The sequence below is a fragment of the Eleutherodactylus coqui genome, chromosome 8 (assembly GCF_035609145.1).
Source record: "Eleutherodactylus coqui strain aEleCoq1 chromosome 8, aEleCoq1.hap1, whole genome shotgun sequence".
In the NCBI taxonomy this organism is placed as follows: Eukaryota; Metazoa; Chordata; class Amphibia; order Anura; family Eleutherodactylidae; genus Eleutherodactylus; species Eleutherodactylus coqui.
Genome location: NC_089844.1, coordinates 163,586,344 through 163,604,267, shown reverse-complemented (window position 1 = coordinate 163,604,267; position 17,924 = coordinate 163,586,344). Strand labels below are relative to the sequence as shown.

At 46.5% G+C, this 17,924-nt stretch overlaps 2 protein-coding genes across 2 annotated transcripts in view; one reads left to right on the top strand and one right to left on the bottom strand.

Moving 5' to 3' along the window:
- Positions 1-3,254: 3,254 nt before the first annotated feature.
- LOC136577988 (uncharacterized) lies at positions 3,255-3,713 on the bottom strand. Its single transcript, XM_066577898.1, has one exon. The coding sequence runs from the start codon at positions 3,711-3,713 to the stop codon at positions 3,255-3,257; it is 459 nt and encodes a 152-aa protein (XP_066433995.1).
- A 2,028-nt stretch (positions 3,714-5,741) lies between these two features.
- LOC136577987 (uncharacterized) overlaps positions 5,742-17,924 on the top strand; it is a 34,722-nt gene continuing 22,539 nt past the window's right edge. Inside the window, exons 1-3 of the mRNA XM_066577897.1 lie at positions 5,742-5,904; positions 11,505-11,810; positions 12,262-12,603. Of these exons, the coding sequence (XP_066433994.1) occupies positions 5,742-5,904; positions 11,505-11,810; positions 12,262-12,603 (811 nt within the window). The remainder of the gene's footprint in view (positions 5,905-11,504; positions 11,811-12,261; positions 12,604-17,924) is intronic.

The window sequence follows — 17,924 nt, the reverse complement described above, 5'->3', positions numbered from 1 at the left end:
TGGAGCATCCCAGTTTAGGAAGACCAGCAGAGAAGAGCACCGGCCCCCTCTATATACAAGGTGACTGAAGATCTACTAATATATCCATATGGTCTTTATAGTAATGTATATTCTGTATAAATAGCTAGTAAATATTTGTGAGCTGCCACATTGATTAATGTACATGGCTGAAATTCAGGCGGCTCGCTCGTTAAGGTATGTGGTGCAGTTATGGGAATAGGTGGTGATGTACCTCTGGTGTAAACTATAAAAATAAGTGAAGCAATTGTACAATTAGGGTTTTTACATTTTTTAGGAGCTTCGCAATAGTACTGTCCAGTAGGCATTCCCTACCAGTCAATGTCAATGAAATATGACGCCATCCACTGATAGTGCGGTAGAGACGGCCCACAGGACCGCTGGGCTCTGTATGTAACAAGAGCTGGTGCAGGTGAATGAGTGGTGGGGTTGTAGTACAAAAAGAAAAGTAGCAATGGAGTCTGCATGAACATTGTTGTAAACGTAGGCAGCCGGTCCCACTGAACAGTGCTACAATTTTCCCCTTTGTTTCAGATGTTTTGATACATAATTTATATAGTCTCAGATTAGAGCACGGATGTGCCAACATTTTAGGTTGGTGTCAGAGGTGGGTCGTTTTCTATATACATTTATGTATTTGTATTGTATTCTGTAATTTTTAATTTATTTTTTTAACATCTATATCTCCCATGACATCATATAAGGACGTCACACAGGATTTGTTTACTGTTTTGTTTTTAACTGCAGTTTTCTACAGTAGCTGGGACATCCATAGGAGCTCTAGTTACAGAAAATCCATAAGAGCTCTAGTTACAGGAAAAAACTAGTGTGACAATAGTCACTGGCAGAGCTGATCTGGAGTCTAATACCCTGCAGCTCTACCATGATGGGGGATGATCACTGAGTCCAATAGAGGAAACTGCTTCCTCTATTCTCTACATAGCGCTCATTGAACAGGTACTAGTCCATCTTGTCTCCATCGGAACTATCGTGAACGCCTTCAGCTGATGATTGGCTACCTGGGTGAAGGCTGCAGATGACAGCCTGCGTTGGGCAATGATTCAGCGTCGGCATTGGACAGAAGGATTGCAGGGCCAGCTTCAGTATCTGCGGTAGACCGGAGGGGACATTGGGCACCAGCAGTGAGAGTGACAGCGAACGATGGCAAGGCAGTCTAAATGCATCCATATGATAGCGTTGGCCGCGTTCGGCGTAGAAGCAGGACAGGCACAGTGATTCTCCTGAAGATAGTAGCCATGGGGTGAGACTGACAGCGGTGCAGGCGTCAGGGGAGAAGGGAGAGCGACAGGAAAAATGCCTGGAGGCTGAAGGGGAGATGATGTTACACGGGCGCGTGGAGTGACAACGGGGTACCGGGGGGAGATTGAAAGCGGGGCCACAAGAGGATATGGGAGGACGGCGGCAGGAGCATTACAGAGGTGCAAGGAGCGCAGATGGAAGGCCTGAGGCGAGCATACATGCCTGAATTCCAGTTTGAGGTGTGGCCTTGCGTATGGGGAGCAGCCAATCTGCATTAGTGGCCGCCACCTGCCCCTCCCTTGTGAGTAAACCCACACAACCCATGTCTCTACCCATTCTTCTGGTGGAGACAAGATGAACGAGTACCAATTTAACATCATGTATCCTGCAAGAGAAGGCAGAAGTAGTTAAAAGCCATTCTCCCCCAGATCCTTGGTGTCCCTGACAACCGCAGTGGTGTCCCTGACAACAATAGCGGAGAAGCAGACAATGTGGAGCTGGATTAAACAGTGCAGTGGCAGGGCCAGGCTTTTATAGGAAGTCTAATCAAGTGCTGGGCAGAGCTTGGACATGGGCTGAGTTAACAGGATCTGGGAACAAGGCAGCAGATATGCAAGGGGACTGTCCAAAGAGCTGAGAGCTCAATAAAAAGGGCTGCTGCTGGGAGTACAGGAGGTTCCCGGTTCAAGTCCTGACACTAGCCCCCCCCCCACCCCCCTGGAAATCCCAGAGGGACTTTCCCGGGTACCTTTGATGGAAGTCCCATGTGAGCCTAGGTGTATGTATGTTCCCTTCTGGCTCCCACGAGTTTTCCTTCAGCCCGTATCTCTGCCAATGCACCAGGTACTGCAATTTTACCTGGTATGTTTGGAAGTCCAAGATCCTTTCAACGATGTACTCATCATGCCCCTTGGTCTGACCATTGGACTAGGGGTGGAAAGCAGAAGACAAGTGAATAGTAAGTCTCAGAGCCGTGCAAAAACTCTTCCAGAACTTAGATGTGAATTGAACCTCCCTGTCCGAAACTATATCAACTGGTATTCCATGCAGTCTGAAAACCTCCCAGATGATTTACTCCGTGGTGTGCTCGGCAGTAGAATCTTTTTTTTGGGGGCAAAGTGACACATCTTTCGAAGTTGGTCCACAACAACCAGGATGGTAGTCATTCATTTTAAGGGGGACAGGTCCACCATAAAGTCCATCAATATAGATCCCCAAGGCCTGGATGGAATTGGCTGAGATTGTAGGAAACCCAGAGGGCAAGCTCGGGGTGTCTTGTTCTAGGCACATACCTCGCAAGAGGTAACATATCTCTTCATATCTTTTCTGCAGTCGGGCCATCAGATAGAACGAAGCAGGAGTTCCAAAGTTTTTGTGACCCCAAAGTGACTGGCCAGCTTGGAATTGTGGACCAGTTTGAGAACTTCGGGTTGACCAGCCTCAGAAACGTATAGTTAGTGTTCTTCCCTCTAAATGTCCATTCTTGAAAGGGAGCTTTACATCCTTAGAAGGATGACTCAGGAAAGTATCACTTTTGTAGCCTCCCTTAAGCTTTATTAGGAAGTCCTCAGAATGCAGGATATCTAAAAAAAAATTTTGGGCACAGAATTGTGTGGTCTGTATTTAACTACTCTTCAGTCTCCGAAAATATCCTGGACAATGCCTTGCAATTTTGGAAAACCAGGACGTTAGGACACAACAAAATTGAACCTGAAGAAGAACAGGGCTCATCATGCTTGTCTCACAGATAACCTCTTGGCAGTACAAAGAAATTCTAAATTTTGGTGGTCAGTAAGAACCGTCACTGAATGATGGGCTACTTCCAAGAGGTCTCTCCATTTGGTGGAAGCCACCTTGATGGCCAGAAATTCCTTGTTCCCGACATCATAGTTTTTCTCTGTGGATGATATGGTGTAGGTCAAAGATGCACAAGGATGTAGTTGCATCTTATCTCTGACTCATTGTGATAGGATAGCTCACACAGTGGAGTCGGAGGCATTCACATCCACGACAAAAGGCAATGCTGGTCTTGGCTGGATCAATACTGGTGCTGAAGTAAACAGAGTCTTTAGTTTCTCCAGAGCGACCTGTGTTTCCGGGGACCAGGAAAATGTGTGTACTTTCTTTGTGAGGGAGGTGATGGGAGAGATGACTTTAGAGAAGTCCTTGATAAATTTTCTGTAGAAGTTCGCAAAACCAATCAGGCACTGTACTTTCTTCAAATTTCTTGGAATGGGCCAATCCAGGATGGCTTTAATCTTGTTGGGATCCATACTTAACCCGTTTGGAGAGATAATGTATTCCAGGAATTGCATTTGGGTCTTTTCAAACTTACACTTCTCTAGCTTGATGTAGAGGTTATTCTTTTGGAAATGTTTCAAGACCACCCGAATGTGCCTGCTATGTTCCTCCGAATTCTCAGAGAAGATGAGCATGTTCTCGAGATATGCTACTACAAGTTGATTCAACTCATAATACCAATAGAGAAGAGCAGGGTTACCAGCAGAACTCTATTCAACCCAACCAGGGTGGGACTTAAAAATGCACATGTGCATTGGACACCAAACGACGCTACACAATACTGGTTATCCAGCGCATTGAGATGATGTAAGACACCGGTGGATGACTGACAGAGATGGCATATGGACGAGACACACCTGATGGCATACCTTCTAAACTGTTTTGAGGTATGTTTTAAACATTGTGTATGTGTTTTACACCTGTGCAATTGTGAGGATTCATCACATATGTTTTAGCTCTAATGTAATTGGTATACTTGTTTGTATGACTTGTTATAAATACTGTGGATGTCGATTGTAACACTTTATGCTTGAAAAAGACCTACAGTATTCTATGGTCAAAACGTAGCATTTTTTTTAATATGGAGGAATAAAGTTTTGAAAATTTTTTGCATCAATATATGCTGCCACAAGCCTTCTTTATAAAGGTCTCAAAATACGTCATTGACAAAGTACTGGAAGCGGGAGCACTGCAGAGACCAAACGGCATCAATAGAGATTCAAAGTGTCCATATCTTGTTCTGAAAACCATCTTCCATTCATCTCTGGGGTAGATCCGTAACAGATTATATGCTCCTTTGAGATCCAGTTTAATAAAGACCTGAGCTACCCGAAACCTCTCCAACAGTTCTGGGATTAACGGGAGAGGATAGCAATTCTTATCAGTAATCTTGTTAAATTCGCAGTAATCATTGTGCAGTCAAAGAGTAGAATTTTTCTCTTCAACAAAGAAAATGGGGACTCTTGCTGGGGAAGAAGAAGGTTGGATGAAGTAATTCTTTAGATTTTCATCCAAATGTTCCCAAAGAGTCTTTAACTCTGGTTCTGAGAGATTGTAGCTATGCCCAAATGTAATAGAAGCTCCAGGGAGCAGCTCAATAGAACTGTCATATGGCAACTGTTCCGCTTTCTTCTTGCTGCAGACATCCCTGAACATATGGTATTGAACAAGTAATTTCTCAAAATCCTGTTGACCATCCTCAAGGTCTTACATTGGTTTAGGGGTGGATGGTGCTATTTGGCAGTTCACTTTACTGTATTCTGAAGGGAAGGCAATGGTCTTTGATTCCCAGTTGATAAAGGGATTATGGGTAGAGAACGAGGAAATTCCAAGAATCACCAGAAAATTAGGGGACGAGATGAGCTGGAAGCTGATAGTCTCTTGATGGTCAGGTTTCATAATGAGCTCGAGTTCGATGGTCTCCTGTGTGACGGGTCCCGAGGAACAAGGGTGACCCATTCGAAGTTTCCATATCGATCGGTAGGAGCTGAAGTCTGGTTGCAATGTTTTTGTCACAAGCGAATCCCAAGTCAAACATCGCTGAGGATGTCATCTTTTGATTACCCGTTAAGATCGCTATTGGGAATACAAAATGGTAGAGCAAGGTAAAGGGTTTTAACACCATCTTGGACTACCAGTGCAAAGGTGTGTTTGGTGTCATCCCTTATTTCCATGATGGCTGGATTGGTCATGGTCTTGATGTTGGCTAAGGTGAGAGTCCTTTGGAACTTGTTTGGACAGTTTAAGGCATAATGCCCTTAGCTTCCACAATATAGGCACAGATTTTCCACACGGCACTGTTCTTTTGCAGCTGGCATCGACCTGCATCAGTTCTGGTGCAGCTTCAGTCCTTGGCAGGGAATTCAACATGGATCGGCTGGAGGAGTAAGGGGTGGTGGTGCCCAAACCCCGCAGTCTCTCTTTTTGCCACTTGGAAAATCTCTGGTCAATTCGAATGCAAGCTGAATGAAGTCTTCTAGATTATCGGGGGTCTCTACTCTGGCAAGTTCATCCTTTACCCACTCAGATAATCCCAGGCGGAATTGGCTCTGTTGTGCAGCTGGGTTCCACAAGATATCATTCGCTCAGCGACAAAATTAATCTGTATACTCTGCAATGGAACATCATCCTTGTCGTAGGTTATGTAACCTCCCTTCAGCACAATGGCTCAGATCATCAAAAATTTGACCCATAGCGGTTGTGAAGGCATCAAGGCTGTCAAGGAGATTACTGTTGGTCTCTATGTACAGCGAGGTCCATATGAGCACCTTAACAGCGAGGAAGTTAATGATGAAAAACACTTTCTTCCTACTGCTGGTAAACAAGGTGGGCTGCATCTGGAAATGCATTGATTTAGAAATCTTCTATACTGCTGACAATCCCCACTGAATTTTGCAGGCAGTAACATGCGGACATCAGACCCTGAGTGATGCAAATCTAGCAGTTGCCTCTGTAGACTGATTATTCCCTTTTGTTGATCTAGCACCAGTGCCTGTAATCCAGTAAACTTCTCTTGATAGGAGGTACAAAATTCCTGGAGCTCTGTAACTTGCTTCCACTAGGCAATCATTATGGGCTCCATGTTTGGGCATGAGTAATATATAACGTCTTACCGTCACTGGATAGGAGCCATAGGTGTAATAGCAGTGCAAGTGAGTAGTCAGAATAGCCAGGAGTCGTTATTGGTAAATCTCGGTTGCAGTACAAATTGATAAGGCAGGTAATGAAATCAGAGAGGCAGCCAGAAGTCAATATCAGGAGGCTTTGCAGAAATAGCGGAGAAGCAGGCAATATGGTGCTGGATTAAATCCTGCTGTGAAGCAGATTATTCATGTGCTGGTACAGTGGCAGGGCCAGACTTTTCTAGGAAGTCTAATCAAGAGTCGGGCGGAGCTAGGACATGGCCTGGGCTAACAGGATCTGGGAACAAGGCAACAGGTATGCAAGGCTTCTGTCCAAAGAGCTGATGCCTCAATAAGAAAGGCTACTGCTTTGAGTACAGGAGGTTTTCGGTTCGAGTCCTGACTAGTTAGTTAAATATCTCCATGCTCAAGTTCTAGCTAGTGATTTAAAATTCTGTAAACTAATAACGTTTCTCATTAATTATGTAAGCAATTGTATTGTCTGAGGATTGACAGCTCTGTCAGCCAACCAGCACCTTCCCTTTAGATATATAAAATCCATCTCTTCCTGGCTTGAAGTGCTGGTTAAATTTCTTGTCTTCTGGTCTTGCCAGTGCTCACAGCATATCTGTCTGCTGTCTGGCTTCTACTCTGTGATTCTGTCTGTCTTGTATTCCCTGAATGTTTGCATATAGTCTGCAGTTTGTTTATTGTCAGTTTTGTTGGAGTTCAGTGTTTTATGTTCAGTTCTTCAGTAGTCCCCGGTTCGGTTCTCCAGTTCCTCTCTGACTTCGGACCCTGCCTCGTTCAAGCAATGGGGATGTTCCTTTTGGGACGGGTGCTATGCTTTGAGGCGATCCCTATCAGAGAGGTTTAAGGTGTTCTGCTCAGATCTGTATTTATATGTTTGGTCCGCTCCTGCGTCTTAAACAGCTTTCGTCGTGTGTGCACACGCCTGTCCTGATTGCTCCGGTACCTTGCTCACTATAGTTTAGTCAGCAGTCTCAGACAAGTGTGAAATCTGTCTTCTGCAACTATCAGCAGATATGGTGCTCAGCTACCTGTCGTAGGCAGCACACTCCCACAGCACTCATCTCTGCTGCGTCACACACCTACAACTAACATTTTTATAAACTGGTTCTGCCTAGCAACTGAGAACTCCACCCCATTGCCTTTTCACACCACCATGCTCTGTATCAGCAGATATTCAACTTAAAGAAACTGTTACTTTATAACTTCATAAGCGTAGTTAGTCAAACATTATTGCATCATGTTTCCACAAAGATGTTACCAGATTACAGGCCCGGCGACCACTGTGTAGACGTCTGCAGCTTTTTCAGCAGTCGGGGAGGCGGGAGCTCAGATGTTTGCCGGGGGAACTGTATTAGCAGGTGGGTAGGTGGCACCAGGAAACACTATTAGAGGGCGGATAGCCGGCCGCGGGGAACACTATAATGAGCAGGGGAGCCGGCTGCGGGCAGCACTATTACCGTTAACAGAGTGGTAGTCAGGAGGGGAGACAAGCACCGCAGATGACAGCGTCGGGGAGGACAAACAGGAGCATAACAGTGCATTAACAAGGGGCAAGATTATTCTACTTATCAGCAGGACCTGCAGCCGAGCCTTCTCTGCAGCCAATCAGCTTCAGGGGGCATCACCAGGCAGTCAGTCTTATCTCCACCAGGACTTCATGGTGGCGTCAAGATACACTAATACCGACAGTACATGCTGTGTTAGGGTGGCTTCAGATGAGCGTGTATTTTGTGCGTGCATACGCACGCATAAAAACACGCATCTATTAGCCCCAATGCATTCACTATGGTGTGTGCACATGTCCGTGCTTTACAAGCGTGCGCCTGCAGAGATAGGACATGCGTGCACCATAATGAATGCATGCATTGTTTTCAATGCAGCCGCAGCTGCTGCCGGCGGCTCCATTGAAAACAATGGTCTGCCGGCACCCCTGCATTGTGTTCAGGAAAGGGCTTTACATATAAGCCCTTCCCTGAAAAAGAAAAATTTTAGTGTAAAAAAAAAAAATATATAAACTTACCATCCGCCGCTGACGTGTCCCCCGCAGGGATAAAGAACACATCTGCCTCATGCGGCAGATGTTTCCTTCATCCCCGCTAGTAAAAAGAATTCCCTGCTGCTATATCTGATACAGATGCAGCAGAGGAATTCTTCAATTCTCTACCGCAACTGTCACACATGTCAGCTGCAGTAGAGGATTCTTCTGCCGTTAATTGATTTCAGGGAAGGGCTTGAATGCACGGACCTGCATTCACGCATGTTTTTGCACGTGCATGGGTGCGCACCTATGTACGCACCTATGTACGCACAAAAACACGCTCGTCTGAAGCCACCCTTATTGGCATATTATCCGTATACTAAGAAATTTATGTGCCCTATACCTAAACAAGTTATCCCCACAGGATGGGCGATACTTACTGATTGCTGGGGTTTGACTGCTGGAATAACCACCAATCTTGTAAAGAGGGCTTCCAAAGGTTCACGAATGAAAAGAGCTGCAGTTGCCAATTTGCACTGCCACTCCATTCATTGCAGTGTGACCGCCGGAGTTAACAGAGTTAAAGCACTCAGGTATATCAGGCAGTCCTATTGAAATGGAATATCAGCACATATGTTCAACTGCTGCTCTTGCCGTGTCCGAGAAGCGGGCCCTCAGCCAGGTAGACAGCGGGCTAGAGATGTTAACCCTTTCCAATCCAATTTGTATCCTAGTTTTCCTAGGGGGCTTACTCTTTTTCTGCCGTTATACAACGGCACTATCTGCTGGCTAAAGCCAGTACTGCATGAGGTGACACGTTGGATAGGCTCCAACAGCAGAGAGTCTAGCAATATACAGTAAGAGAACCCAGATGGACGTTTTCCAACATCGGAGCTGTACAGCCTTAAATCATAATGTCTTCAGACGTCAGACAGTGGATTGGAAAGGGTTAAGACTTGGACTCTACCGTCTCCCTCTCATAGAGAAACTAAGGGACGCTACCTCGCAACCAGCTGGGGAACCTTTTCAAATAGTAACCCGGTGATACTTTAAGTCCAATTGTCACTCGTGACGCCACCGTTCCTTCTCCTGGAATGGATCTCTGGGATGAATAAAATAGTCCAACAGCAGAAGAATAGTTTTGGAACAAAATCAGGAACGGTTGGTTTTGCCCATTTACTTAACTTCTTAGAAAACATTCCATACAGTTGCGGTAAATCACAGTGTACAAAAAGTAAACCTCACAGTGAAGCTCACGGGGTAATGAACAATCCACAGACCAAGTGTTATCTGCAGCTTCTTCCGCTCCTGGTAATCACTTTCTTCACCAGCAACACACTCACACTGACGTTCTCTCTTTTCTTGCTGTTAAGTGGTTTCTTTCCTAACAGACAGCAGCGGTATAGAGAACTCCTGGGAAAAACAGGCCCAGGCCAAGCAGCAGGCAAATCGCTCGGCCTCCTCCATTCTCCACAACACACTGACTGACCTGGCAGTCTCACTGTCGGATATTCCAGATTCTCTCCTCTCTCACTGAAGCTGCTCTTTCTCTCTCTGGCATCTCCTGCCTAGACCCCGACTGCCTTGCAGCTTCCATAACTCCTAGCACTACACTCCTTTGCAACAACTCCCTTACATTGCATCATCTCGTCTAAAAGCACCAATAGGTATTAGTGTATCCTGACGCCATCGGAAGCTAGGTGTTTGACAGGGGGAACGCCCTTCTCACACCCCTAGCTCTCGATAAGGTGAAGACACTAAAGTCCTCCTAGCTAAAATGAGTAGCTGTAAAAGTTAAAGAACCAGAGTAACCCTCACCCTAAGGCCTCATGTCCACGGGGAAAATAAGAATTAAAATCCGCAGCGGATTTTAACTCTTCTCCCGCGCGCGGATCCGCACCCCATAGGGATGCATTGACCACCCGCGGGTAGATAAATACCCGCGGATCGTCAATAAAAGTGATTTAAAAAAAAAATGGAGCATGAAAAAATCTGGACCATGCTCCATTTTCATGCGGGTCTCCCGCGGGGACGGCTCCCGCGGGCTTCTATTGAAGCCTATGGAAGCCGTCCGGATCCGCGGGAGACCTAAAATAGGAATTTAAAAGCATTTACTCACCCGCAGCGGGCCGGGAAGGTCTTCTCTTCCTTACGGCCGCATCTCCCTTGCTTCGGCTCGGCGGATGTGCCCGGCGCATGCGTGACGAATTCATCCGCTGGCCGAAGAAAGAAGATCCGGCCGCGACGCAGAGAAGAAACGGAGCGGATGGGAGGTGAGTTTATTCTCATTTATTCTTCTTTTCAGCGCTCATGTCCGCGGGGCAGGAGGGACCCGCTACGGATTCTACATGTAGAACCCGTAGCGGGCCCGATTTTCCCCGTGGACATGAGGCCTAAGGCTTCTGGGGCCTTAAAAAACAAAGGAATGCAGACGATGCAGCCCTCAATGTGTCCGCAGCTGCCGTTCCCCCTTGCATCTGCACGCGCCTTTCCGGCCGCTGCCTCAGTCATCTGCGGTTGCTGACGGCCGGTGGCTCTGTGGAAGTTGGGTGGCGCATCTGGAGGCTCCCATCTGTGTGAGTGCAGCAGCCGTCCCCCGGTACTATCTTGAAGCTAGGTCACGGCCGGTGGCTGTGTGCAGTGAGGTCGCTTGCTGTCGGTGGCTGTGTTCTCTGTGATCACCGGTGGGCCGCTGCCGTAAGATGTGGAGCCTCTGTCTGTGACGCTGCCTCCGTGCTCACAGGTGTTAGCGGACGGCCGCCTCAGTGGTTAGCGGTCAGGCGCCTCAGAGCTGCCTGACAACCTCAATGTACGTCAGACATTAAGGGGAAGGGCGCTTTCATGTCCCTGCCGCTTCAGCAGTCTGTAGGGTTTCTCCTTCAGGGCTGCAAGCGGGGAACAGGCTAGCAGCTGCGGCTAATGCTGTATGGCTTCCTCAATAATGTTTTATGGGCTTACAGGACCTGCAGGGCGAGCGCCTATGCAGCCAATCAGCTGCAGGGGGCGTCACCCCCTGTCACTCTTGACTCCACCAAGACTTCCTGGTGGCCGCACCAATAATTGTTACCTTCAATATGGATCTGCTAGCGCTTATGTGATGGCTCCCTAGACTTGATGTATCTGAAGATCAGTAGATGAAGCCATCATTATTGTGAGTAGCCATTCTTGTCTGATCTTGTGAATATTCTCCTCTGTAATACCGTTATCATCTTCAGTTACTTGCACTGGCCAGTAATGAACGGCTGCCTCTTATTCATAATGGTACAGACTCTTACATATCTGTTCTCTTCCAGCTAAACCACACGTGTCGGGTCCTGTAGAAGCCTCTCTGACTGACTCCGGGGATGTCATCTGCTCTCTGACTCTACAGAACTTTTATCCAAAGCACATTACTGTCAGATGGACAACAGAGCAAAATCCACTGAAATCCAAAGAAGAGCTTCAAGAAAATACCGATCACACATATAATGTCTGCAGCCGGTGCCCCGTCCAGGGAAGTCTCCTTAAGGATCCCAACTTTAAACTGACTGTGACCTGGAGGCACAAAACTATGAAGGAAGAAGAGAGGAGAGTCCTGTCCTGGAGAGATGCAGATAACAGTAAGATACTTTACCCTCCGTATAGTTACATGGCAGACAGCTGTTTATCACATGATGTAGTCCACAAGCCCATGTGTCATGTAATTCTGTCATTTATCTCTGTTAGTGGGGGAAGTGAGGACAGACAAACAGTAGCCCCCCAGACCCTTCTGTCTCCTCCAAGCCTTTGCTTCTAGGAAAGAAGTACATTCAGCATCCGACTGAAAAGCCCTTTTGCCGTCCTAACAACATGAAGCAGTAACACAGCCATGTACAGAACGCCTCAGCTGGTCATACACATTAGATGTAGATCAGTTAGACTTGCCAGTTTGGGCAGAATCAGCCAACCATAGAATTATTCCTGTGGTAGTATTTGATGTCTGCCCCACCCTGTAAGATATGACATATCTGCACATCCATGTCTCTATGTGGTATAAATACATGGTTTTACCTGATCACTTTATTTCTGAAGGTTTTCCATGGCGTCCTGTCATCCAGGAAGTTCCCGTACCTCATGTACTGATGGGACAACCAAACACCCTCCAGTACAACATCTCCGGATATTACCCGGATGCGGTGACTGTGAGCTGGTATAAGAAGGACAAGGGAGCTCTGGAATCTGTTCCTGTACATGATAAGTATAAGAAGTCGGTCACCGAGTCCCAGAGACAGCCTGACTCCACGTACTCCTGCACGGCCAGTCTGCAGCTCACCCCCACACTAAAAGATGGGGAATCAGAAGTCATCTGCAGAGTGGACCATCCCAGCCTGGAGGGACCATTAGAGAGAAGCACCAGACCCTTACGTGTGCAGGGTGAGTGGGAGCCTTAAAGTCAACTTTGAAAAATCTTTTTGGGTCTGACATTCTGTGGAGAGATTTAATTGCTAAAATGCTGTCTTCCTGCAGCCACCACTCGGGGGCGCTTCCTGCAGACTGTTTTATGTAGTCCAGGCAGTCACAACTAGGATCTCACTGTAATCAACGTAGACAGAATGTTATTTGATCCCTTAGGCCAATGCCAAGGATTTTGAGCTTTGTATATGAGGAGAGAGCTCAAATCACTATAAAGAAATAAAGGATGAAGCAAAAGTCTGAACACGCCCATTTAACTGGTGTAGTAATGAGAAAATCAACTTCTAATGTGTGAAAATATGAATTGGGAGGGAGGCTGCATTTTTTGGTGGAGAAGATGTTTTCGGCAGGCATTTAGAACTCAGCGATATTGAATTTAGCTCAGGGTTTTCAATTGCGAATGGGCTCGTGTGATATATCATTCCACGATCCCTGGCCCACTCCGCCTCCATTGACTTAGTGATGATCACTGTAAAAGCACAGAAGCGATTATCACTGGAACGACCTGTTGGGTGAATCTGCACCCAACAGTCATCCCGTGAAAAGGGCCCTTGGGGTCTGACGACTTGTGCAGTCTCCCAGAATGCATCACTTGTCAGTACTCAAGAGGTCTATGTGGAGAGACCATCAATAGACCATCCTACCTGAGGCCAGCCCTGATTATGACATTAATCCGCACAGAATGTTTAACAGCCCCCCAGCAGTTTAGGGTGATTACTGCTTCTTCAGGACAAGAAGATTACAGTTATGAATTAGCAGAGCCCCTTCCAATTTAAACACATGTAGCTCCGGTTCTATCAACATGTTTTTAGTGTCATTTTAAAGGTAAAATTCTTCTCTTACACAACTGGAAGTGCAGTGAGGAGCACTGAATCTACAGCTGTCACTATTCAGTCAGTGTGTGCAGAGAAAAGAGGGAGGCAGATGGGGGATGAGCAGGCAGCACTGAAGATATGGCATTCTCCTGTATATTCCCCTGTTGGTTCATGTTTTCACCTCCCTTCATTTGGAGAGCATATTTGCTCTCTGATAGTCGGATATGGTTTTTTTTCCCAGAAAAGAAGTGAAATGACGAGGACTTGCCCATCTAATCACTCCTCTACCCCATTTAACCCCACAGATGCTGCATTTATTGCTGACTGTGGCATCTAAACGTTTTTACAGGAAAAATAAATTAAACCTTTTTACCCTTCACACCCCACCTCAAAATGGTACCAATAAAAACTACAAGTTGATCTACAAAAAACAGGCCTGATACTGCCCTACCGACTGAAAAATCAAAATGTTCTGCTCCTGGAATGTGACGACCCACAAAGTCTTTGTGTGTGTTTACTTTGTGCAAAAGTGGTAAAACATAATGAAACTCTATAAGGGCGAGCACCCACTGGCGTTTGCGTTGGTAGTGCGTGAAAAACGAGCGTTTTCGCATCTACGCGTTTGCGTTTTTCACGCGTTTTTCGCTGCGTTTTTTTAACGCAAAACGCGGAGAATGTCTCATCCTAAAACGTTGCATAGCGTTCTATACCAACACACCCTACAGCACCTGTGAAGAATGCCCGCCCTTCCACAGTCTTCATTACTGTTGTCTTCAAAAACGCCACGCGGCGCGTGCGAATTGCGTTGCGTTTTTTCCGGGAGCATTGAAAACCATGGGAGAAGTTAGATTAAAAAAAGGAGCCAGAGTGTAAGGACAGCTGCGATGCGATTTTGCGGGGCGGGGCGATTTTAAAAACGCCAGTGGACACGAGCACACTTTATCTCTATGCCTGTGCAGGAAAAACGCAAAACGCAAAACGCAGGTAAAAAAACGCCAGTGGGTGCTCGCCCTAAATCTGGTATAATTATTAATGGCCCGTAGAATGAAGGTGACAGAAAACTTATACCACACTTTGAAAGCTATAAAAAGAAATTCCATAAAACAAGGGTCAAATAGTTTTTTGTTTTTTTTCCATTGCCTCCAGCAAAAAACAAATCTCCCCGAAATCAGTTCCCATAAAAATTAGAACTTGTCCTGCAAACTACAAGCTGTCCTATAGCTACACTGCCGAAAAAATAGAAATTTATGACCGCTGAAAACAAAAAGGATACGATTTACTGTCTAAAGTCTAAAATTAGTCATGTCACTAAGGCCAGCTGCAACCGCGCATACCTTGTGTCTTCTGTATAGCCAATGGCCTCGGCGGCTCGCCATTGGTCACATACAGTACAGGGTTCTGTTTTTAAATCTCTTTTTTTTCCCACGCCGTCGCTAGTAGATGACACGGGCACCCGCGACCTATCAATATCAATTGCGGATGGGTTGCGGGTCGGGGGGCCTCCATTGACTTCATTGGAAGCCATCTGTGTGGAGCTGACATGAAAATGGAACATTCTGCAATTTTTCCTCCGCTCACGGAAATCGCAATTCATTTCTGCGCATGTGTAGGAAAAAGAATTTTGCATAGCATGTTGTGAACAATATTTGCTGCAAATCCTCGGTGCAGATACCGACCTCGGATTCCGCAATGCAAATCCGTTCGTGTACCACCTGCTTAAGTGGTAGAACTGTACTTAAGGCGACTGAGACATGAATTCAAGATCTACAATAAAACAGTGAGATTTTTGAATGGGTTTTAGGGTGTGTTAACATGTAGCAGAAATGCGGCAGATTTGCCATAGGGGAAAATTTCACAGTAAAAATCCGCAGCATTTCTGCAAAAGAAACCATCAGTGCGGATTGTGGCTCTAAGGGCGGGCTCACACAGCTGTAAGCGGAATCCAATTGTGGAGACCCGTAACGGATTACAGATGTAAGCTCCACTACTACACCACGTTAGACCACATATGGTGGCTGAATTGTACTGCACCTCTATGTTTTGTTTATATTACCTGCAGCCCATACGCAATGTAATTGCACGTATATCCATGATCATACAGAACAATGGGCTCTATGGCATGTGTATATATGGTACAATAGAACATGCTGCGTTTATTTTCCACTCACAGAATATACAATTCCAACATGCTAATGTGAGAGGAACTGCGTAATTCAATGCATTTGATTGAACAGAGGATTACCAGAACGCTCCATGGAAAAGGTACTGGCGTCACGAGAACATTCAAATTACAGCATTTGCTACCACTGTGATTACGCTTGCCACTGTGCGCAGCCAGGCCGGGCCACGCCCGGAAATTCTGGGAAGGGACAGCAGAGCCACCATTGACAACCACCTTATTCCCCGCTCTCTCCCCACAAAGGCCTGCGCTTGGTATGTGTAAATTTGTGAGGTGTCATTTATTGGAGTCGCCACACAGGTGTCCTACCTGAGGCTGGCCCTGATTATGACATGAATCCGCACAGAATGTTTAACCTTCCCCAGCAGTTTAGGGCGATTTCTGCTTCTGCAGGAAATGTGTAATTCAATGTATTTGATTGAACAGAGGATTACCGCAGATTATATACACGCAGAATCCACAACTCAAATCCAGTCACGTGAGACCGGACTAAATCTGCCACAGTGCTCTCCTTCACTATGCAATTATTTGTGCTGTCAGTGCACCCCTTCACCCGGCACATGGCCTCTGGTTGGCGCAGCGCTGCTGGTCAGGTGATGCGGAAGTGGTGCCAATTGTGCGGATTTTGACTCTGTTTCTTTTGCCAAAATCCTGCAGGATTTTTCCATAGAGTTTTCTGCAGTTGAAAATCCGCAGCATTTCTGTTGTGTGAATATACGCTTAATGTGAGTGTTAGAAAAATCACAGAGGTGAGGAAAAAGAAAACACAAACACATTCACTGAAAAAGCCAAAAATACCTGAAGGTCTGCAAAGCAGACACGGTCGCCATAGGCACGATCGCCATAAGGCAGGCACAATCGCCACCGGCACAATCGCCGTAGGGCAGGCGCAATGGCCTTAAGCCCTGAGGATATGTAGTCAGCCAGACAATAATGTGGAGGAGCAACTTGTTCCTGGCAAGCTAATATGCAGTCACCCACTCAACCCAGCCCAGATTGGGGAGGAGCGACTGCATATGATAGCCTGCACATGTGAACGATACCAAAGATGTCAGCCATAGATGGGTGGTGACCCACCATACAGGATATCAACCCTGGCTGATATGACAGCGGGTTGCCCTGTATCTCTAAGGTGGGCCACACTGGCTGACATCTTGGGCTCCCCCACCAACTAGCAAACTACATACAAAGATACTAATGCATACTAATAAAATGCGGGTGTTAGTACTGCATTTTGGCCAAAACGCATAGGCTGACGGACCGCGTCGAGGTCACACCGCTTCCGTCAGTACCTACGCTAACTCACGATAAATTACATAAAATCACAGAGGTGAGGAAAAAGAAAAAACAAACACATTCACTGAAAAAGCCAAAAATACCTGAAGGTCTGCAAAGCAGACACGGTCGCCATAGGCACGATCGCCATAAGGCAGGCACAATCGCCACCGGCACAATCGCCGTAGGCTGGTTGACTACATATCCTCAGGGCTTAAGGCCATTGCGCCTGCCCTACGGCGATTGTGCCGGTGGCGATTGTGCCTGCCTTATGGCGATCGTGCCTATGGCGACCGTGTCTGCTTTGCAGACCTTCAGGTATTTTTGGCTTTTTCAGTGAATGTGTTTGTTTTTTCTTTTTCCTCACCTCTGTGATTTTATGTAATTTATCGTGAGTTAGCGTAGGTACTGACGGAAGCGGTGTGACCTCGACGCGGTCCGTCAGCCTATGCGTTTTGGCCAAAATGCAGTACTAACACCCGCATTTTATTAGTATGCATTAGTACTTTTGTATGTAGTTTGCTAGTTGGTGGGGGAGCCCAAGATGTCAGCCAGTGTGGCCCACCTTAGAGATACAGGGCAACCCGCTGTCATATCAGCCAGGGTTGATATCCTGTATGGTGGGTCACCACCCATCTATGGCTGACATCTTTGGTATCGTTCACATGTGCAGGCTTTTAGTATATGCAGTCACTCCTCCCCAATCTGGGCTGGGTTGAGTGGGTGACTGCATATTAGCTTGCCAGGAACAAGTTGCTCCTCCACATTATTGTCTGGCTGACTACATATCCTCAGGGCTTAAGGCCATTGCGCCTGCCCTACGGCGATTGTGCCGGTGGCGATTGTGCCTGCCTTATGGCGATCGTGCCTATGGCGACCGTGTCTGCTTTGCAGACCTTCAGGTATTTTTGGCTTTTTCAGTGAATGTGGTAATGTGAGTGTTAGGGGTTAACCTACAAACGTGGGCTGCATTCACACGAACGTATATCGGCTCGGTTTTTACGCCGAGCCGA